Genomic DNA, 24525 nt, shown 5'->3' with positions numbered 1-24525 from the left:
TTAAGAAGTTTACTGAAAGCCTGGGTCACTGCTTCTTGATTGAGAACCACTGGTATATGCAAAACAACCAATCATATGCTTGCTTGTTAACTTCGCTGACAAAAAGTTAAAAGTCGCTGACACACATAAATCACAATTTTAAGGAAATAAACAGACAAAAAAATCATGTTAAATAAGACCACAAATGAAATAAAGGAGTGAATAATTATGAATTAAAATTAACAAATTAAATGAGTTACTTTTTTTTCCTTCTTTTTTTATTTTAACAAAAAAAGTACTTTTAGCACTGATATTTCTTAAGTAAAAAATATAAATGAAAATAAAAAAAGTTGCATTCTTTGTAAACGGTTAAAATACAGACAGCTACGTTAGTTGTGCAATATATTTAATGCACTATTTAGATTTCTGAAGAACAGTAATTAGCCCTGAAAATGTAGCTGACAAACTTAAATGACAAATATATGAATTTTGAATATCTATTTAACCATAAATGACAAAGTAAAAATCAGCAGGTGCAATAAAACAAATAATTATGAACTAAAGAGGGGCATTATTTGACATTTTAAGCAATTAAAATGAATTTAAAGTTTGAAGTTAAATGAGGTTTGAAATTAAGTTTGATGTTAATGCCTTACTGTAAAAATTGCGGCAAAAGTACTGTATGATCTTGCGCTCGTGATTTTGGAAATGGCTTTTACCGTGTATTTTGTGAGAAACTCAAGCACAGTTGATTGATTTTGAGTAAAAAATATTACTGAAAACAACAAAAAAAACTTAGCATGAACAGCTAAGTCAGCTGTGCAAGATATTTAAAGCACAACAGGATCTATATAGGTATTTTGGATTGCTGAAGAGCAGCAAGTGGCCCTGAAGATGATTCAAAGCACAAGCGAAGTCTGTGTGAAGCCTTCTCTCTGGAGTCACTGTAACAGACCAGAGAGCTTTCAATGCTCTTCAATGAGGATGCACCTGAGTCCCATTTGGCACGGTCTGCCTGCTCCACCTCCTCTGGCTCAGAAGCTTCCGATTTCTCTGCACTTTCAAGCGCACGTCAAACACCTCCTCTATGGCTTTCTTGAAACAGTGGAAATTGTAGTCGATAAGTCCTGCGAGAGCAAAGATGAGTGTAATTAGCCTGCGGCAGGAAAGTCGTTCGACCCGTTCCCAAATTGGATCACTGCATAAATGCACTTTGAGTTAAGATTATGACACGCGTAACAAGATATGTCATTTAGCTTTGATCCAGAGAAAGAAAAAAAATCGACATAAAACATTTACTAACACCTACATACGGATATACTTTGAAAGCTAGACGTAAAACATACAGTACCGCTTCGACAGGTGCCAACTGAGAGGCTTTATAAAACCACAAATGATTAAATATTCAGTTTGAACAGCTTTCCTATCGATTTACCTTTTTTTTTTTAGAATTGCGTTAAAGTATTGATCATTTCAGTTAAATATAGTGTGAAAATTTTTTTATATATTAAGAAAGCAGAACATTTGTGTCATCCAAGAAGCCAGTGCAAATCTACAGTACGGCTTGTTTTCCCCGTTGACTAACAAGATAGCTCATGATACTCTCTCTAACTCCCTTAGTAATTCCTAGCATGAATATTTCAATTTTCATTAGCCTCCCAAGGATTCCACTAATTATCCCATTCTCTCATGCGAATGCCGCTTTACATCAGCAGGTTCTTTTCTGACTGATTTAAGACAAATGCAGCGTAGCAGTAATTGTTAAAACAGCTGTAGGCCAAAGCTGATCTTTAGGACTTTACTGCAATCCCTATAGAATCCACATGTGCTGCATGATGATTACTAGAAGGAAATGTTAATGGTTAATAAACATTTTGAGACACGCTGTTTTTCTTTTAGCTTTTTTTTTTTTTTTTGAAACTGTCACCAGTGCAATTTATCACAGAATATTGGCTGTAAAGATTATAATTAATCTTATAGCTGTCACAGGTTTTTTTTTACCTTTTTCAGTTTGTTTTCTGTATCGGAACAAACCTTAAAGTGTTAAACGCAAAAAAACTTACATGTGTGTGCTTTTACACTACTGTTTAAAATTTTAGGGTTGATATGCCTCTCCAGATTTTTCGAGTCTCTTAGGTTCACCTAAACTGAATTTATTTGATCAAAAATACAGAAAACTTTTTTAAAATGCGTTTCATTTCTGGTAACAAAGCATCATTACTCCAGTCTTCAATGTCACACGAACCTTCAGAAATCCTACCAATATGCTGCTGAAGAAATATTGCTTATTTATTATTTAGCGTTGAAAACACCAACAGTGATTTTTTTTGGAATTCTTTGATGAATACAAAGTTCAAAAGAACAGCATTTATTTGAAATAGTTTTTTTTTTCTTTAACAATGTCTTAACTGCCAGTTTTAAACAATTTAATGCATCCTTACCGAGTAAAGGTATTAATAATAATATAAAAAAAAAACTTTCCAACCCCAAACTTTTGAATAGTGGTATATGAAATATTAAACAAACTCCCTTTAAAACTAGATGATGGAAACCAACATACAAAACCCCTGCTAGAGAAAACAGCTATTTTATAATTGGACTTTAATAATTGACTCACAGTTATGAAGACTCTATAGCTCTTGAGATTACTTCTGCATGTGAAAACCAGCCATGGAAAAGGCAGATAGAACGAACATCGCACCAAACACGTAGCATGATGTGCAGAAAGCTCACCTTTCCTCTCAAAACTCTCTTCCCTGAGGAAACACACCAGGGCAAGAAATTTGGTAACCTCTTTTAGGTACATGACCGTAGTGTTGTTCAAGTGGATTATGGCCATGGATTCTTTATCATACGGAGTTCCTGCCTCATCTCCAGTCAACCTGCATGAAAAATGACAACAATAAAAACAAAGCACAACCATCTCTCATCGTGCCTTCCCAGGTCTCTGCAGTTCCAGAGACATCTCATGCAATTTTTTTATTTTTTTTATTTTGCACTTGTCCTTCAATTTGTGTGATGAATGCACATAATGAACATGTCCCTGACGGGCGGCTTCTTCTGAGGGCACGGAGCGGTGTTAAGTACTGCTCCATCAGGAAGACACTTTCCCAATTCAGCTTAAGAACAGACTGCATACAGCTGAAAAATTGTGCAGCATGGAACAGATGTTGATTCATATCATAATTATCAAAATGAACAGATGCCCTGTCATAATCCTCCGCTTTTATAACCAAACAAATTTATGCTATTATGCATGGATGTTACAAATATATAAATATTTTCACACAAAAAAGAAAGTACGGAAAAGATGATGAACAAATTGAGGCGACATAATAAAGCATGTAATTTGGAGCTTCCTGAAACGGAGAACACGAATCAATGTCAATATGATGAATAGGGAACAAATAAGAGACTTATTAATTTCAATGAGTTACATACAAGGATTGCGGAAATTTATTCCAAAGCAGCTCGCCAAATCTAAATAAAAGCCATATACTACAAATTAATGCACAAGCTGTCAAGCAGATACGGGCTGAACTGACATGACCATCTTGTGGCTTACAGGAATACATAGTTCACATCGGGCCCATTCAAGATGTGTAGGACTCTCTTTCTTCAATTAAATAGGAATTAAAGTTTTGGAGGAAAACGTTCTAGGATTTTGCTCCATCTAATGCTAGTGAACATGATTCATTGTAGACCATTTTTGAACGGTCCAAAATTTAGACAGAAAGCAATCTACAAGAAAAATAAGGGTCTTCTTTAGCAAAACATTCAGTTATTTCCATAAAATGAATGAACGAGCAAATGAATGAAAGAAAGATATACTTTATAGCTATAATTGTTCTGTTTAAAGGGATACACCACTCAAAAATGAACATTTTGTCTTTAATCACTTACCCCTATGTGATACGACACCTGTAAAAGTTTTGTTCGTCTTCTGAACTGTCCCACTGTCAAGTAATGAACACAGACAAGTTCCAGAAAAATATGAAAGACAACATTGGTATACTCTGCCATCAACGGTTCAATCAGAATCTTGTGAAGCAATGAGAATACGGCAGATGGACTATTCTGAGGTCTTTCATCATTTTCTGGGCCTTGTCAGTGTTCATTACTTGGCAGTCAATGGGACAGTCACAAACCGACTGGTTTTCATCCAAAATATCTCAAATTGTGTTCAGAAGACGAACAAAGCTTTTACAGGTTTGGAATAACATGGGGGTAAGTCATTAATGACAAAATGTTTATTTTGGTGTGGGGTAATCCTTTAAGAGCAATACGCAAAGGCTACATGTCAAGCACCCTTCACACTCTAAAGCAGTCAAAAAACAACTATGTTGGACAATTTTGAAGTTGGAGAAGTAGAGATGGAGTTGCAGACCATTTTTGATGGTCCAAAATCCCTATTCAGGCAGCTTCAAAGTAATCCACACAACCCCAGCTGACAAATAATGGCCTTCTCAAAAGTTGAATGGTCGCCGCTGGATAATGGAGTCAGTCTGTTGTTCAAAATTATCCATGCATGTGCGTATTCTAGCTTATGAGGCTTGTGCTGCTATGTCATCCTCCTCCATCATCCATGTGCTCAGGATCAAAGAGGTAGGGCTGAGCTTCAAAATCATTTGAAATAGTTGTTTTGGCCTATTTTACAGTGTGGAGGGCGATCGACATGTAGTCTTTGCACATTTCTCTTAAACCGAGCTGGACAAAGGCGAGCATTTATAGTTAAAAAGTATGTCATTTTTTATTTTATCTGAAAATGACTGATCGCTTCACTACAGAAGAGCCTTGTGTGTCTTGTGGATAACTTTGAAGCTGCCTAAATATGGATTTTTAACCATCAAAAATGGTCTCCTTTGAGCCCCGTTCACTTGTATTAGATGTAGAAAGATGCTTCTCTCAAAAACCTTCACTTCTCTTTGGCAGAAAATTTGAATTTTGGATGGATTGGGAGGGGAGTAAATAATCAGGAAATATTCATTTATGGGTGAACTATTACAGTCCATTCACTTATAGACTAAGGCTACATTTTCGCAGGGTTAACTGTCCTGCCTGCTCTCCTATTCATCAGAAAGACATCTGCTCTTGCAGCCCACCGCGAACCGACATATGTAGGGCCCCAGGTCAGGCCTGTGTTCCTGTACCTTACCCAGACTGCTGTGTCCCGTCAAATTACAGGACAATCTGGGTCAATGGCGCTGGAGGTGCCACTCTCTGCCCTTCCAATGTTTACAGCCAGAGTTTACATATCCCCAAGTTATATGCTACTAATCCACAAAAGATTAAATCCCAGCCAACAACGGCTATAGGGAAACAAGTTGATTGAATGAGGAGTGTTACATTTTTTTGGATGTATGGCACAAAAGAATTTTTATTGGGATAAGATGCAAGACTTGCCATGCTGCTTCTTGTTTACGGGATAAGAACATGTTCTGTAGCGTAATGTGACTGGATGGATGGATGGATGGATGGATGGATGGATACCCGGTATCACTCACCCATAGATACACGAGATGTCGATAACCACATCTATCATGTCACAACACAATTCATAGGTCTGCATATCCACTGGGCTGCTGTCGGTTGCTATGTAAATCTTACTGACCACATCAAAGAGAAAAGCCTTTTCAATCCCTGAATTCTGCAATGAGAGCACAGGACGGGGTTAGGGGTCAGCTGTTATTCTTAAGAAGAAATGCAGCAGAACGGGACATCATATCTAAGAACACTTTGAAGTGGAAATGAATTATGCAACCAAGTAATCAACTGCATTGCAAGTACTGTTGTTAGAAAATACATCTAATTCTATAAAAGCTGTTGAAAGACTAGAAAGCCTCTTCCCAAGTTATGTGACTCTTCCCATGTGGATTTTTAACTGCTATTTTTAAAACCTTAAATTGCATTTATATTATATAATATTTTTACTACATAAAAACTATTTTACAATTAAATTTATTCATTTAGCAAAAGCTAAATGATAAAAAATACAATATTTGTGAATTTATACTATACACTACTGTACTGTTCCAATGTTTTTAATGGTTGTGAAAACAATTCTCTTACGCTCACCAAGGCTGCTTTCATTTGATGAAAAATACAATGATATTGTGATATATTATTACAGATTGAAATTACTTGTGTTTAACGCAAATACATTAACAGGGAGAATATAATTATAGGGACACATTTCAAGAGTAAATCTGAATCAATCTATGAAATCACAACATGCATAAAAACTGATTAAAATCACAATGCATCGAATGGCAGATGGTTAAGAGATTTCAATCTTCATAATATCAAATCTATAAATTGCTCAGTTATTGTAGTCTGTAGCAATCTTTTTACCATGTCAATTTACCCTCTGCTGCCACCCGCTGGCTACAGTTAAAACATTCTAAAGTATTTATGGTTTTGCTAAATGTAATTACTTCCTTGATCAACATAAAACACAAGCGCATGACGTCTGAGAGAGATCATAATAAATAATGGCTATTTTTATGCGATCATCATGTTTTGTAAGAATATTATTTCCATTACACTGCGAGCACAAACCACAGGCCGGTGCTAATGTACCCATGCTAATGGCTAAATGTGACCAGATATGAATCTTAGCGGGCTGAAAATTATGTTTTCTGGTTTTGAACGTTTACATGACACATCAAATATAACATTCTTTTAACATGTTTCTGCGCGATAGCGAAAACTCTTTACAAGTTATTCATTATTAAACTGCCTTTAATTTTAAAGGTACCTATTGACTGCGACCCACGGCATCGTAATTAATCATAGTCTCAGAAATTGCAAGAAATTGCTACTTTCTAAATGACCAGTCATTGTGCAAGAACATAACTAATTCAACAATACCGATTAGAGATTTACTTTGCTTATCCGTACTTAAAATAAGATAAACTGAGATATAAAGAGGTACCTCAGTGAACTATTACTATTACATTTACTCACAGATATGAAAATGTTGAGCAGATTCTCAAGGGTGGGAAGTTGAGGGATGAGTTTCTGCACAACTTTACTGAAGGCCTCAAATATTGAATGATCATAGATGCTTGTCAAGTAGAAGCTGAAAGAAATAAAACATTTCACAACAAATCCAACGTCCGATGTTTACAAAAATACCGCACAACATCTGCTTTGACACCTACCTTAAGTGTATTCGTTCTAAACCAGCATCGGCTAGATCATCGTTGGCGCGTTTATGTATGTCCCTCTGTTTCTCTATTTTGTGGTCATCTGAAAGCCCATCGACCTTGTGGATGAACACTTCGAAGTTGATGTCTGGATTGACCTTGTAGGCTCTCGTCACGGTCAGGTGAAGTCTACTCAAGGCTTCCACATAATCATCCTACACAGTAACATATTTACAGTGTGTTTTTAGAAAACAAATAGACAGACAGATAAGATCGATATTTCACCTGAGAGTCTATGACGAAGATGAGAGCCCCTGTGCCGCGAAATATCATCTCGTAGTCGAATGTGGGGTCGAAGAAATCAATCTGACCAGGAAAGTCCCAGATTTGGAAGCTGACGAAGGAACTGTTTGAAACGTCCTCTCGACAAATCTTATTAGTGCTCTCCAGAAAGAGTGTCTCGTTGGGTGACATCTTGTGGAATACAACTTTCTGAATGGAAGACTTTCCGCCGCCGCCTCAGGCCCATGAGCAGGATCCGAGGTTTCACCTCACCGCTGAACGGATCACTGAAGCCCAGCACTGTACAACAGAGAAACACAGGACACTGCTTGAGCAACATAAATCACAGTGCATTAGCCATTTCTGGTTAATGGTAAACCAACCTGAGCTTTCAAACAAACTGCTATTGACAGCTATAATAAGAACTTACGCCATTGTTCAAAAGTTGAGCGACGATACGATTTATTATTTATAAGAAAAAAATACTGTAAATTGAGGAAAAGTAACGGTAAAGACGATTTATTATTACCAAATAAAAGTTTCTTTTATACACATTTCAGTTATGAATAAAAGTGACATTTTAGTATAGGGACTAATAAGTAGTCATTTATGAGCATGCCCATTATTAACATATTGGCTTGTTTATTAGTTAGTTATAAATCACATATTCCGCATGACCGTATTCTACATCCCTAATTCTCCCCAATACCTAAAATTTTAACAAACATCTCACTGATTAGTAATAAGCAGTTTATTGAGGCAAAGGCAAGCATCGACCTGTAAAATAAAGTGACCGAATGACAATCTTACGTTTACAAAAGTCAGAAACGAAACGTGAGAGTTTATGTTTATGGTATAACCCGACTCACTCAACTAATTGTCTAGTCACATCGCTGAAGTAACCTGCAGCATTAGATTGTGCCACAATCACTAATATAAGAACAATTTGTGCTTACAGAACCAGACACAAATATGACAAATACTAGAGCAGCTGAATTACCAAAAATTAGTTTGGTCATTTGTGCATACAGACAATATTTGCGTCCGTCTGCTATATATAGGATGATGAGAAACTCACACTGGTTAGTAAATATGCTACTTATTGTGAACGTAGCCATTCTGAATGAATGACTTAGGTTTACTGTAATATACTATAGACAGAAACTTCTTTACTAATATAAATAAATAAATAAATAAATATGCCTTCTGAAATGTTCTTCTAAAATTCACATTTTGATTAGGCCCCTATATTTATGCTGTTTGACTTTCATTTCAGTCTCTCTGGTTATCTTGAACGTCATATTTGTCAAGTGGTTAGTAACCACTGGTAACCAACACATTACGTCCTTGAGAGCGGCATGTCCTGTAGGTACTGACTACAGAAGTACACAATAACACCTGATTAACATGCCGTCATCAGCCAACTAAAACTGTTAACCACTTTAGTCAGTGCGCTGCAAATCTGAACAAAACAGTAAGATGCAAAACTGAAAAGAAAAATCATGTATTCAACTGAATAATAACTAGTCCACGTCATTTTTAATATGAGACGCATGAGGGCTCTTCTAAAGAGAACAGCTCTAATGTTTACTGAAAATAATTGCAGCCGGCTCTAATGTTTACACAAACTTGAAAACGTATTTTAATTAAAAAAAAACAAAAACAAAAAAACTACTTTCTTCTTTTATATGAGACGGAACATTTTGGCGTGAAATGTCACGAGGAAGGCTTTAGAATAAATCATTTTTATTTCATTCCAAAGCAGTGTTATTCTGCATCATTTAACATCTAAAAGGAGGTAAGAACATGGCCACAAACTTCCATGTGACAAGTTCATATAATTCCAATTAGACGCATAGCTAAGTGAAAAAAGAAATGGCACACTAATCTCATCAGTTTGAATCATATTACCAGAATGACTGCTGGAGAGCGTGAGTGTGAAGTTGTGGGCAAAGCCTACACTGGCATTCCACTCCTTCGTATCACATGCTGCAGCTGATTTGATGACTGTGACCTTGCTAGCTCTCAACTGAGGAATGTCAGCTGCATTTGGTGAGACCGAGGGACACTTCCAGTCTCAAAATACAGCCTTACGAGTCCTGCGGTGTTTATCGAAGTGTCCAGCCGCGGCACCAAAGAGTGAAGGGATACTAGTGTTTTTGTTGAAATGGTAAACAATAGAAAAAAAACGAGTCAAGGACAACTTCACTGGACTGAGTTGACAAGCATAGATTGCATCTAAAGGTGTGAAGACTACCTGCTTTCTAAGAAATCTACTTTAAGGTGCTATGAAAGTCAAAATACCCAAACTACAATCCACTGTAAAGCCACAAATCCATACATCCTTACATAATATTTATTTTAGCCATTTTTAAATAATAATTGTTAAAGTGAGAAACCCTTATTAATAAATCATTTGCAATTATTTATTTACAGTATTACCCCCCAAAAAAACCTCACTTTTTTTTTTCCTTTGGCACTTTAAAAAACATAATTGTTTTCAGTTAGCTGTATGTTTATGCTATTGGTGGCTAATGCTAAAGTAGCAAAGTTTTACGCTAACACTATCAATAAATGAATACTTACCACAGTTTCCACCACAACACCTTAGTTACCAAATTTATCAGCCTTACTTACAAAACGTTTTATGGGTTCTCAGAATATTGCTTTGAAGATTTACTTTTATTTACTTATTAATGACACCTGCGGGTATGTAGTTACAACCGTTTATTAATAAATCCTCATAAATATTTACCAGCTAGAGTTACCACCCGAAAAGTTAAAATATTGGGGTTACTTTCAAAACCATAAACAAATGTATATCTCAAACAGTGTATAATTTAACTGAATATTTTGTATAACTAAATGTACTTATGATTAGGGATTGTCTCAGGGACATTATAATGTAATTATGCATAGCTCAGTTATTATAATAGTAAGTATATGTGTAACAAGGACTCTTTAAAATGAAGTGTTACCGAACATTTATTTATTTATGAGATTTTTGGCTATCAAGTTACCATAAGTTTTTTTTTTTTTTTTTTTTTTTTTTTTTGTAGTAACAAATGAACTTGTATTTTAGAGGAAACTAATGTTACCGTGGTAATTGTTTTTGCAATTAATTTACGGATTCGCTCTGTTTCAGAAACACGTAAAATACACACAAGCCCTTATTTATGGTCGATAAATTAAAACGACCCCCTAACCTCCTTCATCACAGCCGCAGTCTCCGTCTCCGTCCGTGAACGTGTCGAAATCATCCTCATCGTCATAATAATCGAACGACAGCGCTTCGTCTTCTCCGTCCGCTTCATTGTATTTCCGTTCGCTTGTCATTCTCCGAGTTTGAGAAATTTAATCTGAGGCGGCAGCCAAACTTTTCCACATTGTCACCTGATATGGCCAAGCCATGGCGAACTTTCACCTCCCCCCTCGCTCTCTAGCTCTCTAGCTCTGTGACACACGCATAGCAGGCCGCCTGCGTGAGGAATCACAGCACACTGTGACTATTCATCACCATCATCACAGAGCGAGGAGCTGCGCTGCACAAGAACTTTGCGAGAGAAAACTGAGGGGAGAAGACGCCTCCCTTTCCCAAACAAACAGGCTATGCATGGACGCCGACGATGGCAGTGGATCTCGGGAGATGTAGTCTTTTGTTTACATGAGACCACATTGAGAGATTGGTTACTTAAGTATAAATCAAAGAAAAATAATGACATAAAAAAAAAAAAAAAAATATATATATATATATATATATATATATATATATATATATATATATATATATATATATTTTTTTTTTTTTATGTCATTATTTTTCTTTGATGTATACTTAAGTAACCAATCTCTCAATCTCTATAATCTGATATATAATCCACTATAATCTTATATATATATATATATATATATATATATATATATATATATATATATATATATATATATATATATATATAATAGTAATGCACAATATTTTTACTTTAATAAATAGTAAATAAAACACATTTTATAAAGACATTATTTCAATGTTTGTATTCATTCATAAAAATTGTAATATTCAAATTCTTATACATAATTATTATCAAAAATGTTCTATGACCTTCCATGACTTTGAAATATATATTTTATTTCATATATTTATTTTTTGCTCCCAAAGAAGACCTACATCTGCCGCTGGATGGCGCTGTAAGTGCTGTGATGTAGCACTCATAACTACTCATTGAGAAGATTAAAACACGTTTATGAGAGAGGAGTCTCATTTTCTCTTCATGTTCACCGGTGCAAAAAAATAAAAATTATATATATATATATATATATATATATATATATATATATATATATATATATATATATATATATATATATATATATATACACATATAATAAGATTATCTAGATTAGTTCTCAATCTGTTGGTACCAAACCTGCTGTCTCAACCTTTATTATTGCACATACTTTGTCCTGATGTTCCAATAGGCCTTAAAACCAAATAAGGGAACATTCAATGCATTGCCTAATACGGAAATAAAGACAATTGCTTCAGAGAGCTGCATGCTCTCACTGACTCCTCAGGGTCATAACCAGTCTGTTTACTTCAAAGGATTAACTGGCTCTTTTTTTTACAGCTAACATACTGAAAAAAAGTTGTAAGATCTTCTCATCAAAAAAGTTTGTATGCAGGATTTGAATTTTGAGAAATTTGAGAAAGAACAGGCAAAGGTACATAATGCTGTAACATACTGTGCAGTGGCTCCAGCTCATCTTCTCTTGATAGCCATCTTATTGGTCTTATCTGGTCTCATGGGATTTGACCTACTGCAATGCCTCTGCTTCTGTGCAGCCACAAAGCCAGCAGACCGCCTGCTGATGTTGATATTTCCTCTGGGACAGCAGGCGGTGAGTGTGGTGAACTGGTGTAGCACAGATGTTTAGTGTGTGCACTGCTGTAAGCGTGTGTGAACTCTGCCCTTACTCTCTCATTCCAGCCAATGATGCTCTGAAAATCAGCCCTGCTCCGACACAACGGTAACAGAAAAAGGTAACTCATTATTATTATAATTAAATCACCTTATTATTTGAAATGTCAAAATTTGAAACGTACATACATATATATATATATATATATATATATATATATATATATATATATATATATATATATATATATATATATATATATATATTTTTTTTTTTTTTTTTTTTTTTTTTTTTTTAATTATTTAAAACATTTTCATAATGCCCACACAAAGGAAACTATATAATAACATACTGCACTGGTGCACTGGTACAGTATATTATGGGACATGTAGAAATAATTTACAACACAGATATTTTATGTAGACCATATGCAGTTGTTGCGTAAGTGACATCTATATATTGAAGGATTTCAACGGCGCGATTTGAATGTGCTATGTTTTGTTTTGTTCTTAGCAGATTGCGGTTCAGTTTAAGCTTTGAGGTCAGTTGATCATTTTAATAAAGATCAGCTTAGAAATGATCCACGAGGGTCGAGTTATAAGCAGAAAGACTGCAATAACAGGAGCTTTACATCTGTACTGATTCTAATTTCCATATACACTGTTAAAAAACTATATTCTGAAACAGCACAGGGTTTGCATGGATTTCATGAATTACAATAATAACATAATATATAAAAATGACAAAACATTCAGTTAGATATTAATGATTATTATTGTTTTTATTGGCGTGCCTAGAAAGCAATTTCGCGTTTTTCCTTAGATGAGCACAGACTGTATCTTCGTATTCATTATTTCACGATACCGAACATGGATCCACATCTGGCCTTCTAACACTTTTCATTTTTGTGTTATCTTAGTACATGTCTTAATTTCCCCGCGGACGGAGTAATGCAATATTCATGAAACCACATGATGAATATGGCCTTGATAACAAACTGCATGAGCAGAACGCGCAGATCCAGAAAACGCTGTGTTCTTGCGACCGCGTGCAGCATTTCGACCCACTTTAAACTCCCAGATGTTGCTTTTACATTCTTCATGATGACTTCAAAGGAGACATGTTGATAGTAGAAGGTCGTTAACGCAGATGCGCTGAAAGTTGATTGCTTTATTCTAGGATCTGAGAGAAGTTGAAGACGTTGACATCTCTGTCTTCTTGACATCCAGACTTAATCTGTTTGTTTCATCCTATAAGATTTGTATTCCCAAACTATGGGTCCCCTTTCGAATGCAATAAAGGAAGAGATTTAGAGAAATTGAAATCTGCATTACATCATTTGCTCACCAATGATTCCTCTGCGGTAATCATGTATAATTTGTGAGCTATTTCCAATATTTTTGCAATTTCTGAACAGTCCCATAATTACATTTTTAGATATTTAAGCATTAAGGTTTTGCAGTGCAGCATAACATTAATAATTCATGAGCTTGGTTAAAAGAGGTTACAAGCGCCAAGCATTTCAGGAACTGTTGAGCGGCATGCAACAGTAGTATGGCTTTTTTGTATCTGACTTGTAAAGGAGACACCAGAGCTCTTTTCCATCTGCGCTGCTATGTCCCAGCTGTAGCTTTTAGGACTCACATCTGGGACATCTTGTTAAACCCATGAGATCAAACTCTGCAACTCTTCAATCTTGCTCTCTAGCACATTTGGTCCAGGCTATTAATGTGTCCTTTGTTTAATGCATATTTGTAAGCTGTTTTCACCAATCTCTCTAATGCCTCAATGTTGCTGTATGCAATCAAAATAACTCTTTAGTGAGAGAATGAGATCGTCACGTGCTCTTTTCTGAGAAATACGCAAGCCAATTCAGTTCAGAGAATCAGTCCTGATTCTTGAGATGTGGTTTCTTAGTTTCAGTGTTATTATGCTCTATTGCATTTATTCGCATTTTAAATTTGCTTTTATTTTTGAATGTTTTGTTAATTTAGTAGCAAGTTTGTTATTTGTTTTTATAATGTAGTTTTGTATATTTAGCTTAAATTTGTTATTATTTAAGTTTACTTTTAGTGACTTAGTTAAAATTATTTTTGCGTAAAAAAATAAAATAAATAAATAATAATAAAAAATATATATATAACATTTTAACTTTTCAGTGAACATAATTATTTTAGTTTTAATTATGTTCATTTTTAGTTTTATTTAATTTGAAAAATAGTCCTTTTTTATATTCTTCATATTTGTTTAAAATATTCAAATAAAAAAACTCAGCCCATTAATTAATGCAGATTAAAATATTTTAAATAACAATAAGAAATATTAAGTAATTATCATGGTCTGATATTTATAAAAATATTATAAATATAATAATAATAAAAATAAAAATTATTTAAAATATAGTAATATCAGTCAGCCTTTTGATGATTATATCATTAGTCTTTAGGCAAAGATTCAATGGAGCTAAAAATCAGTTTATTACCATCCTGTAGTCACAATCTTTTTTTAAATTAAAGGCAAATAAAAAAATTGCAATTATATTTATGACCATACACAGTCTAACACTACTTTGCTGACACTAAATGACAGAAAGTAAAAACACATACGTTAATGAAAACGGTTCTAGCACTTGTCCTAATTTAACCATTCAGTTCATTACTTGGCTTTATAAAACGAAAAACATATTGAAGGCCAGAAATCAAAGCAAGTGCTTAAAACAGAAATCTGATGAGTATCATTTTTATCCAGAAATACTCCCTTTTGTGCTAAACCTAAAGGAAAGACTACAATGAATGTCTCTCTGTTCCTGTGCGAGGGATTACCCACGTGACTCTTTTAATGTCAGTAAAGCCAGCTGGTCATACGCTTTCGGTCTGTAAGTCCCTGTGTGCGGGATTGTGGCGCATCTGCGTGTGATTTCTTTTATGTGAGCATGCGTGTCTTGTTTTGCGCAGGACAGTAGCTGTGAGTTCACCTGGTCTCATAAAACACAGAGGTAGGGGGCGGACGGCGGTTACAGCGGCATCCTGGAAGATGTAAACTCATGGTCTATCTCTTTTACTTCTCTTTTCGACCATTAGAGTGAATGATAATACGGCTTAAGCCAAGATTTTTGCCAAGGCCACAATTTGCATTCTTCTAGGAAAGTTCTTAATGTGGCCGACGCGTGACCTCTGGTGGCCTTTGGGCTTAGATAGAATATATGACCAAGCACCAGCGCTAATGCAAGTGTTTTTTTACAGGGTCATCAGACAGCCCTGCACCGGGCAGCTGTTGTGGGAAACCGTGACGCCATCTCTTCCCTCATCCATGGAGGCTGTGCACTTGATTTACAAGACAAGGTCTGTTCGTTTGCCTTACAGAAACTTTTGTATTGTTTCCTAATAATTTATACAAATCAAAATCCAGGAATCTGCAAGTAAAACTGCATAACAAATCCAGACTATTGTTCATCTCACTGTACAGGGAATGAGCTGATTTTGTAAAAAAAAATAAAAAATAAAAAAATGTAATTGTGGTGAAATCAATATAGTGTAGAATCAGATTTTCTTTTGGCAGGAAGGAAACACTGCTTTGCATGAGGCATCATGGCATGGATTCAGTTCATGTGTAAAGCTCCTGGTCAAAGCTGGGGCCAGTGTCCAAGTGAGAAACAAAGTAAGTCTTTTTCATGTGCATTATTTTCCATTCACTGAGTTTAAACAAAAACCCCAAAAACAATATATATATATATATATATATATATATATATATATATATATATATATATATATATATAAAAACATGAGAATCATTTATCTTCATTCCTATAGTTACAAATAGCATAATAGAGGTTTATTTTCACTGTTTTATAATAGATTTTTATGTCAAAAAAAAAAAAAAATTATATATATATATATATATATATATATATATATATATATATATATATACACAATATTTTTATTATTATTTTACAAAAGTAAATATGAAGAAGTATCAACAAAAAGTATTTGCTGTGTTTGAGTATTTCATTTTGAAACGGGAGATTCAAAAGCTTTTTTAATATTATGTTACTTTTAAAGGGCTTTTAATTTAGACAACAAAATGAACTTTTGATGACAAACTTAAAACAGCACACATTCAAATAGACAAAAAGAGCTTTTTTCCACCAATCGGCTTTTAGGGTTTGATTGACTACAGCCTAGGAACACCATGGTTTTAGTCAGCTGATACGCTGCAAAAAGTAGATTAGTAGAAGTCGTTGAGAAAATAAAAAAATCAGCTGAAGCTGGTGCTGAAATCTAATTAATTATTTTTTTTTTTTTTTCAAGGTAGGAAACACAGCTCTACATCTAGCGTGTCAGAATGGACATTCCCAGACCGCTCAAGTGCTTCTACTAGGTGGAGCGATGCCTGACAGCAAAAACAATGCATGTGCACTCGCCTTAAAATCATTACCATTTTAAATGATGATATAATTTGCTAACTGAAAGTAAAAAGTTGAATTCTAAATCCTGAAAAAGAAGTGCAATCATGTCTCTCCTTTCAGGCAGGTGACACGTGTTTACACATTGCTGCACGCTACAATCACTTGGCCACGATTAAGATCCTCTTGGGTTCTTTCTGCTCTGTGGCTGAGAAAAACCAGGTCAGATCCTCATTCTGATTGTTTTGAATCCAGTACCAGTGTGTGTGTGTGTGTGTGTGTGTGTGTGTCACTGCTGTGTCCTAGTTTCTAAATTGTTTTGTCTAATAGGCAATTAAGCTTTAAACTGTCAAAAGGAAACAAAACTACATAATTCATTATAGCTAGATGTATTATTTTATACTTCAACAAACCATAATAAAGTGGTGCGCACCAATGAAATTAAAATGGTCTTAAACTGCTAGATTGTGGTTTAGATTACAGCATCTCATCCTGGTAATTGCTTACAATTACAGCTTTTATGTGATCATAATCTTGCAGAAAATCAACATATTTTACAGATAGGAGACACTGCGCTCCATGTGGCTGCTGCCCTAAATCACAAGAAAACAGTCAATCTGTTACTGGAAGCAGGAGCCGACGCAAACATCAAAAACAATGTAAGTCGTGTAATCTCATGATATGCCTCAATCTCTTTATGATTGTATAGTTATGAAAGCATTTTGCAATGGGGGCTGGGGTTGAATGATGCTACGGTTCAACCTACAGTGGGCTTCACGAATAGGACTGTAAAGAATGACAATTTATTTATACACTAAATCTATCAACAGACAGGCCACACCGCACTTGATAAAGCGCGGGACAATAACAACCGAGATTTGGCTATCCTGCTAGCACAATCCAATCAGGTAAGTAATATTATTACATTCAAAAGTTTTCCATTTAGAAGCAGTTCGTCGTCCTGCTCTTTCTAGCAAAGCATTACATCGCTTTCGATTGAATAAGCTCTACTGAACAAATGACTCAATGACTCACTCATAAAGGCAATCCCCTCATTCATGTCTAAACGATTCAGTGTTTTTGAATTAATTGGTTTATAAACGTGTCTATAAAAGTGACTCATTCGTGAACAGAGTGACAGAGTCCGTCAAAATTCAGTATGAGGCCATTCGCACAGAACATGTTTTTGCATAAAAAAAACTAAGCTCAGTTTAATGAACAAAACGCAAGCTCTGAAAGGTGAACTTCTTCATTAGAATGCAGTCGATACGCTGCAAAATATGCAAGACGTTAGCGAAAAAACCCTATGAAAAACGCCCAGTGAAATGTGAAAACACGCTGTTTTTAAATATTACAATAAATAATATTAATATTTAATAATTTTTTTAAAAATGTGTTTATATTTAGTTTTTATTTAATTGTTATTTTAGTTAACGTTTTTATTGTAACATTATTAATAAAATTATATTCTGTTTTATAAATTTATTTATTAATCGCACATCCAAAACTTCGGTTTTGTACTGAAGATGAAAAATGTTGCTTTGGCAAGTAAAATGTTTCAAATATTTCATTGTATTTTTTCACTTTTTTAAGTAACTATTTATTTATTTAGTTACAACATCTACTACCAGCAGGTGCTAAAGTCTGATGCTTATTTTTATCAGTATAATAACTCAGCGTGAATGTCCCTGCTCAGGTGCTTCGGTTTGCTCGTGGAAAAACTGTGAGAAAACGAAGAGATGTCGTGCGAGCCCAAAGAAGAACTCAGTCCCTCCCCAGAGCTCATTCCTCCAGAGAAAAGGTGGAAAATTCAGATAAGATTCACCCATCTGTGCAGTCGCGGATTCATCATTTGTAATATGATTGGGGTCTAGGGGCCAGTGAGAAGAAAATGTCACATGACTACTTAAGCCTCCATAACCCTAAAAGAGATCAGAGGTCATTTGATTGTTTTCGCCCAAATATCCCTCTCAGTGCTAAGCACTCCCATCATTGTGCAGGACTGTACTGAAGTGGCAGAAGACACAAACAACAGTGATCAAGTACATCAACTTAAACGAAAAACAGCAACTCTGAGCCCCGGCACGAAGAGGAAGGTCAGGAGCCCAAGGAGACAGGTAGTGATATCACATTTATATCATTATTAAAATTCATACTATATATATATATGATACAATATACCAATACACTAGACCTGCAGAATTAAAATATGTTGATATTTAGAGGGTTTATCTTGCAATAATGACATGCTGACTGTACATTATTCTGTTTATTTGATGGCTTAATATTTTTAGCAAATAAATAAAAAATAATATTATTAAATAAATAATAAAATACATTTTAAGACCACTGATATTAAAACAGTTTACACAATTGTTACAAAAATATCTTAACTTATATCTTAACTTTGTAAAACCAATTAGTTAGTCTCAGTCGTATTAATTTCTCATTTTAATGTTAAGTTTCATGTTCAGTTTTAAATGATCCAAGAGGGTTTATATTTCAATAAAATGCATTATTCTGCTTATTGGAACAATTAATAACTAAAAAAACTTGTTAATTGAAGTTATTTTAAGATTAATAAAATCTTTACAATATCTTTAAACTATTCATTATATAACTGTTAAAGCAGTTTAGCGATCATTATATGTATTAAACTAGAACCATTAGAAACAGAAAATACATATATTTTTTATCATCTGAATTATAATCAGGTCTTCATTTAGATGTCATCACATTTTTAGGTGACACGTTTTACCAGACAATTTTCTCTCCTAATGTAGTCTACGCTCTTTAATAATTCCTGCTCTTGCACGAACATTTAAAAAAAGCACTCTATTCATTAATTGTAAATATGTTTTTGCTGTTATTAAAGTTGGAACATGTGTTCCGAAGGGAGTATCAGCTACATGAGAAAGGATCTCCATCCCAGAGAGTAAAACACAGCAGCCCCAGCTCTCAGGAGGAAGAGGAAACTCCTGGAAAAGCCTATCAGCTTTATACACTATACAGGGATAAAGATGGACAGATAAAGCAGGTAAACTCTGCAGTACATTAAAGTTAGTGCAATGCATTTGTTTGTTTTAAACCTCTTAACCAGTGTCTGCAAACAGGCTCCTGCGAATGACTGTCACTGTAAGCCCCTCATTAAAACTCTGGAAAATCAGCTGAAAGCCGCAAAGATGGAGATGAGGTCAGAAATTCACACGGTCCAAGAGGAGATCAACTGCAGGATGGGCAGAATAGAGCAAAAAACAAGCACCAGGTTTGTCATTCGCTGTGATACTGCAACATTTTGTTTAGATTTTCCTTCATAACAGAATTCTAGGTGACATTCCTTAGTTGATTATTAGTTGATGTATTAACTAACATGAACAAACAATGAACACTGAGCATTTATTACACTATGTATTAATCTTTGTTAATGTTAGTTAATGAAAATACAGCTGTTCATTGTTTGTTCATGTTAGTTCACAGTGCATTAACTAATGTTAACACACTAAATTTGTAATTTAAATAAGGCATTAGTAAATGCTGAAATTAACATAACTAAGGTTAATAAATGCAGTTAAAGTATTGTTCATTATAGTTCAAGTTTACTAATGTTTACTAACTAATGTTAGCTAATGAACCTTACTGTAAAGTGTTACCTTTTTTCTCTTATGCTTAGAAGAGCTGCATTTTTAAAATAAAAATATATAAAATATAATTATAAAATATAATTATAACGTAAAATATTATTAAAGTTTAAAATAGCTATTCTGAATATATTTTAAAATGTTTAAATAAATGTATTCCTGTGATGGCAAAGCTGATTAGTCTAGTGTCACATGATCATTCTGAAATGATTCCAATGTGTTCAATTGGTAATCAGGAAATATTCTTAATATTATCAGTATTGATAAGAGCTGTGTCACTTGTAATATATTATACAAGGATTACTTGAAATTATTTTAATTGTTTAATTCATAATAAGAGTATTGAAATCATTACAACTTTACTGTCATGTTTGATCAATCTCATGCATCCTTGTTGAATGAAAGTAGTATTTTTCAAAAAAAACAAACAAAAAAAAACTGACCCTTCTCGGATTTTGAATGAAAAACTGTATTTGAAAAAAGTATTGAATATAAGTAGTACCATTAATACATGAAGACAAACATGACTCTTTATAAGCCCTATGGATAAAATATATTGGAAAAACACTTCCAAAATCATTGGCACTAAAAATGTGCATGTTAGATACTCATATCTTTCTGTTCAGATTAAAGTTCTTGAGAAACTCACACAGGAGCGTATGTCGGCTGAAAGGATGGAGTGTCATTATCGAATCAATCAGAGAGCCACCCTGGAACGCCTGGAGGGTGAGAGAAAACAGGTACAGCATCTTAAGAGAAGAGAGTCACGACCACCATCAAATCAGCCTAGACATCACTGATCAAACTCATGCTGCTCTGTTTTTATCTTTCAAGCAGGTAGCTGCTACCAATGCTGTGAAAAGCTGGTGCATGTCTAAGATTCAGGATCTTGAAGTGCGAATGCCTGCAGAGACACAGTACTACAAACTTCTGCGCTCTCCGTCTGTGGATCAGTCTTTGGTGGATTCAGACCCCGAGGGTCTCCCGCTGCTGTCGCTCATCTCTGAGGAAAGCTCCAGCTCACTGGCCACCTACGTCAATGTGTTACCCAGCCCAGGAGCAGGTCCTAACAATGGCAGGAAAAGTCTTGAATTTGGGGATGCACGTGGCAGGAGATACTTTGAGATGAAGCTGAACGGTTCTTCAGGTTTGAAAAAAAATGCACCCAATTTTTTCTCACTAAAATATATAAACATCCTTAAAACAAGATGTGCATTTAGCTAAAAAGCATATTATATATACAAGATATTACTACAGAAACTTATAGAAAGATATTAATATTAGTCTTATTTTTCAAAGCGAAAATTATCTTTAATATTACTGAACTGAACTGACCTCCCCAAATTACTTGACTGCCATAATTTAGCATGTTTCTGTGTGAAACTGAATATTTAAAAACAAGTAAAAAGCTGAATCAGTTCTTCAGATTAGAATGTTTTAATTTATTAAATTAATATATTTTTTATTTATTAAATTTACTAGAATAAGATGCACATTTAACATTAATAAGCACATTGTTATTTTAATAAAATCATTTTTATTAATAAAATTCTAGTTTTACTAGTTTTATTTTAACTACAGTGTATTTTTATTATATTTATCATTTTTATAAATATTTTTACTCATGTTAAAGTGAATGTGACCTCCCCAACCCATTTTAATACTACAATGTAAAACTGGATACTGAAATTTTTTTTTATCATATCATCATTTATTCCTGTCAATTTTAGTAAAAACATCTAAAAATGTTCAGTAAATACCAGAAAAAGTAAATGATAAATATGTTAATCTTTTAAAACGTGTTTTTAGAAACTGTACAATTATAATATTTGAATTATATTTCTTCCACTGATATTAAAGCAAACATCAACTGGCCTCCCCAACCCTTTTTACTGCCATAATGTGACGCACTGTATTTCTGAGGCAACAGGAATACTCAAAATGAAGAATCACTTGAAGACCAAACTAAATATTTTAATTAAATAATATTAAGAAAATGTAGCTTTTCTAAAATGTCTTTCTACACTCATACAGATGAATATCATAACCTGACAGCTCCTTCAATGGTCAAACACAAACCTCTATCACGGAAGCTGGCGACCGCTGACCCCAAGTGGCACCGAGCAGAAGTACAGGAGGTCGATGTCTCGAAGTCCAGGTCAAACAAAGGGGATGAACTCTTTGACAGCAGTGCCAGCAGCAGCCTGTCCACATCCAGCAAACGTTTCAACGACAGCGAAACAGAACCAGCACCCGGGCCGGCCTGGAAACACAGCAGACACCTGAAGGACAGGATTAAAGCACATCACGCTCAAACCCAGCAGAGCAACACCATGAAGACCCTGGAGGTGTTTTCCCAGCGGCCTGTGGAGGCCACCTTCACCCAAGAGCGGGCAAACTTGCATGCCATGGAGGTGACGCAGCATTTCTTTGAGACGGTCTCCACACAACTGGAACGCTGGTACGAGAGGAAGATCCAGGAAGCACAGAAGATGGCAGAACAGAAAGCTCTGCAGGACAGAGCCAGTCTGCTGGAGAAGATCAACAGCCTGGAGGAAGAGCTACAGAAGCTTCGCACTAACACTAATACAGACTCTTGACACATACGGTACTATACCTAGATTCCACCTAATATGAAAGTCATGACGATATAAATGAGATTGGAGCTTTGTAAACACAGTAAACTTACAGCAAATGTATTGTAATATAGTGCAACACAGATGTGAAAAATCAAAGTTTCAAAGAGTCGAAGTTTCATATAGCAATTACTGTATGTAGGCTGTGATTATATTAATGGCACTTCTTTGCTCATGGACTAGTTCACCCAGAAATTATTACTGTCATGATTTACTCACCATCTGGATTTTAACATATTCAGAATTGAAAAATTGGCTTCCTATCATTGAGCTGGAACGTGGATTGAATTGGCCACACCCTACAGGAAATTGAAATTGAAATGACAGGAAGACTAATTTGCTGAATAGTAATTCAAAGAAACCCAAAACAGGTAATGCATTCTAAAAATGAAGTGTTGTCACATTCTTAAATCAGCCAATCAATCAATCAATCAATCAATCAATCAATCAATCACCTTTATTTATATAGCGCTTTTAACAATACAGATTGTGTCAAAGCACTAAACGGTATCAAACAGGAAAATAGAGTGATAGTAATGAATAATGACAAAATTAAACACTTAATTTTTATTAAATGCAGAGACGATCTGTGTAATCAAAAGTCACTAGAAATGATATATCCTCATCTAAGCAGCTATGCAAGATTGTGTAAAGGACTTGTGTATGTGTGTTTGTCTGGTTCCCATGATCTGTCCTGATTCTTGTGAAACGTATCAAAAGAATACTTAGAATATTTCTTAACACTTTGGTATAGGAACCAGTTATCACTATTAAGTGGTTGCTTATTAACATGCTTATTATTAACATATTAGCTGTTTATTAGTACTTACAAAGCACATATTCTGCATGACCATACATACATACGTCTACATCTTTAATCCTACAAAATACCTAAACAACTATCTTACTAACTAATAAGCAGCACATTTTATTGAGTTTATTGAGGCAAAAGTTAAAGGTTTGTTACCAGTGAGATTGAAGTGAGATATTTAGTTTTTGTAATAATATTTAGTTTTCTATTGTAAAGTGAAGGTTAATGAAGACTGGTCTATTAAAATAAAAATAATAAAATAAAAACAATGACATACTGAATGAATACTGAATAATCACAGGAATACACACACACACACACATATACATATATGTGTGTATGTGTATATATATATATATGTATGTGTGAATATATGTATGTGTGTGTATATATATATATATATATATATACACATACATACATATAGTATTAAAAAAATCTAAATCATAATATTTCATGGTATTGACATTTAATGTTTTTAATTACTTAATTTCATACATATGTGTCATTGTTTTATGTTATTACTTTCAGTCAGTCAAGAAAAGACCTTTCTAAATTCCATTTAATCCTAAATGGAGCTACTTTAAGTTACATAGTTCTGTTCTTGCCATTTAGAAAAATGCATATTGTCTGTGTACCTGTACAAAATTAAATTAAAATGTTTTAATTAAATTGCAATTATAGTTAACGTAACGTATAAAAC

The 24525-nt window shown here is 34.4% G+C and overlaps 1 protein-coding gene and 1 pseudogene across 1 annotated transcript; one reads left to right on the top strand and one right to left on the bottom strand.

Moving 5' to 3' along the window:
• Positions 1-368: 368 nt before the first annotated feature.
• On the bottom strand, positions 369-11011 carry LOC122362364 (annotated as a pseudogene).
• A 1221-nt stretch (positions 11012-12232) lies between these two features.
• Positions 12233-23363, top strand: LOC122361960 (ankyrin repeat domain-containing protein 6-like). Its single transcript, XM_043263200.1, is given in 17 exon segments — positions 12233-12308; positions 12398-12437; positions 15284-15293; positions 15572-15670; positions 15888-15986; positions 16643-16741; positions 16861-16959; positions 17298-17396; positions 17568-17645; positions 18434-18538; positions 18738-18854; positions 19613-19774; positions 19851-19983; positions 19986-20002; positions 21002-21115; positions 21210-21522; positions 22410-23363. Coding segments are annotated over 17 exon segments (2226 nt in total). The 3' UTR covers positions 22976-23363.
• Positions 23364-24525: the final 1162 nt, after the last annotated feature.

The sequence above is a fragment of the Puntigrus tetrazona genome, chromosome 17 (assembly GCF_018831695.1).
Source record: "Puntigrus tetrazona isolate hp1 chromosome 17, ASM1883169v1, whole genome shotgun sequence".
Lineage (NCBI taxonomy): Eukaryota > Metazoa > Chordata > Actinopteri > Cypriniformes > Cyprinidae > Puntigrus > Puntigrus tetrazona.
This window is presented reverse-complemented; position numbering and strand designations above follow the sequence as displayed.